Raw genomic sequence first — 4,005 nt, 5'->3', positions numbered from 1 at the left:
AGATAGATAGATAGATAGATAGATAGATAGATAGATAGATAGATAGCCCTAGGCTATTATTTTTAGGCCCACATTATTATTATTACCATCATCAGTAGCGGTAGGTAGGCCTATTATCATTTCTAGGCTATTGTTATAATTGGCAGTAGCACCAGACTTCTAATGTGAGCTTGCAGGCATTATTATTGTTATTATTATTATTATTATTATTATTATCATTATTATTATTACCATCATCAGTAGCGGTAGGTAGGCCTATTATCATTTCTAGGCTATTGTTATAATTGGCAGTAGCACCAGACTTCTAATGTGAGCTTGCAGGCATTATTATTGTTATTATTATTATTATTATTATTATTATTATTATTATTATTATGAGTAGTATATGCCTATCATTATTACAAGGCTATTGCTATATAATTATGAGGTTACATGCTTTATTGTTGTTGTTATTATTATTATCATCAGTTGGCCTATTATCAATACTAGGCTATTGCTATATAATTAGGTGATGTTAATGTGAGACCTGAGCCTGCTTTGCCTTGCAAAGATCCTCAATTCTTGGCTCAATGTTTGATAAGCATAGCCTCAAATCATCCTCGATTTGTGCACGATTGCGGTGTTTTGTTTTGAGTGCAGTCATTTTTGAGAATCCTGCCTCACACAAATATGTCGACGCGAAAGGAAGGAGAATCTTCAAGGCGACGTCACAGAGTTCCGGGTATTCCTGCATCAATGCTGCCCAGAATGACGAAAGAGGACAGGAGCTAAAGAGTTCCTTCAGTCTACTGTCACTCTTCAGCTCAATAAGCTGTTCCTGCAAATCAATTGATAGCTCGTTTGCTGTGCACACAAACGGATCTCGAACCCATGCAAAAGAGCGATAATCCTCTTTAAAGTACGTCGCAAATTGTTTTCTCATTGCTGACAGGTGCTCAGACGCTGATTGAAATAGGGAGGAGAAATCGTGTGACGCGCCTGCATCAGTTATAAAGTCTGTAAGGCAGGGGAACATGTCACAGTTCCCTCGACTGATGCGGCCATGCCAGAGGTCTAGTTTTTGTGTGAAGGCCTGCACTTTGTCTGCAAGGAGCAAAATATGAGTTTCGCGGCCTTGCAAAGACAGGTTGAGGCCATTCAAGCGGTCAAATATATCGACCAAATAGGACAGAGACGCAAGCCACATAGTGTCATCCAGATGCTTCGCCAGATCTGATTTAATTTCTGTCAAAAACCACTTCACCTCCTCTCGCAGCTCATACAACCGCTGTAACACCCGCCCCCTGGAGAGCCAGCGAACTTCAGTGTGCAGAAGCAGCTGTTCGTGCCCTGACCCCATCTCCTGGCAGAGGACCCCAAACAAGCGAGAGTTTAGCGGCCGTGATTTTATGAGATTTATTATTTTGACGGATTGGTTCAGCACAGAGTCAAAGAGAACCGGCATTTTTTTAGCAGCTAGTGCTTCGCGATGGACCATGCAGTGTGTCCATTTCACAAGTGGAGCTACTTGCTGAACGCGAGCAGCTAGGCCACGCTCATGCCCCGTCATTGCCTGCGCACCATCCGTGCATAGGCCAACGCATCGGTCCCAAGCCAAACCATTTTTTCGGATAAAAATGTCAAGGACATTGAAAATGGCTTCTCCTGTAGTGTGTGACTGAAGAGGCCGGCAAAACAGGACATCCTCCTCAATCACCTTGTCCCGCAGATACCTGACATAGGTGAGGAGCTGTGCCTGCCCAGCAACATCAGTGGATTCGTCCAGCTGCAGCGCGTAGTAAGGACTCTTTTTTACAAACTCTATCAGTTGCTCTCTGATATCGTTGGACATGTCTACAATTCTCCTAGCGACTGTGTCATTGGACAGTGGTACTGCACCGAGTTTGGCTGCTGCACTATCGCCTATCATTATTCTGCACATGTCTTGCGCTGCCGGCAAAATGAGAGTCTCTGCGATTGTATGCGGTTTACCCAGTTTACCGATCCTTTTGGCCACTACATATGATGCCTCCAAACACTGTTTAGACACAGTGCTGTGCACTGAAATGGTTGCCTGTTGCTGATGGAGGCCATCAAGCTTTCTTTTAAAATATTCGACCGGTTTATTTTTAATGCCAGCATGCTTTGTTTCGAGGTGTCTTTTTAATTTGCAGGGCTTCATACTGTCATTTGCCAGCACCTCGGCACATACGACACACTGAGGTCTCAGTTCAGCCGTGACTGTAAACCCAAACTGCAGGTATGCTTCATCGTACTTGCGAAGCTTTTTTGCAGCTGGTGGTGCGTTGGTTGGCTTGTTGGTCCTCACAAGAAATTTCTCCATTTTAATTTGTTTTCAATAAAGTTTAAACTATGGCAATATGTAACTATGTGTGGTGTATGTTGAGAGACGTATCAGGGGCTAATCAGTCAGTACTTAGGCACAATCTTTCATTAAAACCAAACAAAATAATTATTTTGCAGACAATTCAGATTTTATTTTAATTCTTAACGATTGTAGTCCTCGTGTGTGTGTGTGTGTGTGTGTGTGTGTGTGTGTGTGTGTGTGTGTGTGTGTGTGTGTGTGTGTGTATCGTTTGGGTAGTTAGCTAAGTAACTACTGCCTAGCAGTTTAACAAAATTACTGGCTAGGGCTGAGATATGATCTAATCTTAAAGAATGTTTCTGGGTTTAGTCTTTAAAAAGACTGTTGGGGTTTGTGTAGTAAAGGCCTATGTAAATCGAGATTGATAACAGACTAGCGAGAGCTGGCACAAGCGAACTTGGCAAGAGACTAGACTAGAGTGAATGGAGAGCTATGTCGTGAGTCAATTTAAATGCAGTGATTTATTTTTGTGAGAGTGAGTGAACATTTACACCCCGCTCTGTAAGTCAAGGCGGGAACGGCGGCGACCATGCGCATGCGCGATTCATTTGCAGCCTGGACACAGAGGGGTGTGTGTCTCCTTTCTGCTGCAGGCTGGGACTGCTGCGCGAGGTTACTGAGAGACTGACCGCCTGTGAGTGCCTTTGGACGGGAGAGGGGCTCATGGCAGCACCCGCTGCTCGTTGAGCACAGTATGCCTAACTGCAGAGTGATTCGTGCTTTCGAGTCTCCAAACACCACAAAAGTCTCCAAAAACACCAGTAAAAGTCGCGGGATATTTTGACAAAAAATAATTTGTATACAATGTCGCTTAGTTCACTCAAGGCAACAGAAATGTCCGCCCGAGGATGAGTGTAAACTCCACACAGGAACATCACCGAAAACTCCCATGGGAGAAAAAAGGGGCGGCATTTCAAAATAAGACATTCCAAGTTGACGTTGCAAGTTTTGTTCACGATGACACAATCAGTGCACCAAAGTTCGTTAATTAAAAAACACTCACCTCCACCCTTCGATTTTCCGGTACGCTCCTTCACCCTGTCCGAGCGATGGACAGAGAAGCCCGGCGGCTGGAAAGAAGAATCCAGCACGCCGCTGGAAGCCTGTAGCGTCCCCACTCAGGGGCTCAGCTGTACGGCGTATGTGGCGATACCTCCGCCCAGTCCTTTCGCTCTGCTCCCGACTTCCGCGGCCCGACTCCTGGCCTTGTTTACCTCGAGTGGGGCACGCATCGAAATCAGCACACCTCAGTCCAGTATTGGCAAAAGACAGACCACAAACTTCCTCACGGATCCTCAGAAGTGTCTCACGGCCATAATTTAAAGTGGTAAATACATCAAAGACAAAAACAAACATAAAACAGCCAGCACACAGGAGAGCTCTTGCTACGGCGCCCTGTCTCGGCGCCATGATCAACCACCCGCTTATCACCGCATTTGCGCTCACTATCGACAAAACAATCAAATTTGTTCAAAACTTTTTTTTTTTAATCAGTCCAAACACATTTTAATTTTTATTCAGGAGTTATGTATATACAAAACTTTAACTTTTTATGAAATAAAAAGTTAAAAAAAAAAGATAAAAAAAAAAAGATAAAAAAAAAGTGTAAATTTTTTTTTTCCAGTTTTTTTCCACTCCCA

At 43.7% G+C, this 4,005-nt stretch overlaps 1 protein-coding gene across 1 annotated transcript in view; it reads right to left on the bottom strand.

The window, feature by feature from the left end:
• LOC107104891 (zinc finger BED domain-containing protein 5-like) overlaps positions 1 to 3,597 on the bottom strand; it is a 16,788-nt gene extending 13,191 nt beyond the window's left edge. Inside the window, exons 1-3 of the mRNA XM_015405007.1 lie at positions 3,580 to 3,597; positions 3,369 to 3,468; positions 869 to 1,995 (exon numbers count right to left, since the gene is read on the bottom strand). Of these exons, the coding sequence (XP_015260493.1) occupies positions 869 to 1,995; positions 3,369 to 3,468; positions 3,580 to 3,597 (1,245 nt within the window). The remainder of the gene's footprint in view (positions 1 to 868; positions 1,996 to 3,368; positions 3,469 to 3,579) is intronic.
• Between the last annotated feature and the right edge of the window lie 408 nt (positions 3,598 to 4,005).

This window comes from Cyprinodon variegatus, unplaced genomic scaffold (assembly GCF_000732505.1).
Source record: "Cyprinodon variegatus isolate N-32 unplaced genomic scaffold, C_variegatus-1.0 Scaffold1939, whole genome shotgun sequence".
In the NCBI taxonomy this organism is placed as follows: Eukaryota; Metazoa; Chordata; class Actinopteri; order Cyprinodontiformes; family Cyprinodontidae; genus Cyprinodon; species Cyprinodon variegatus.
The sequence above is the reverse complement of the archived record's forward strand: the minus strand, read 5'-3'. Positions and strand labels throughout refer to the sequence as shown.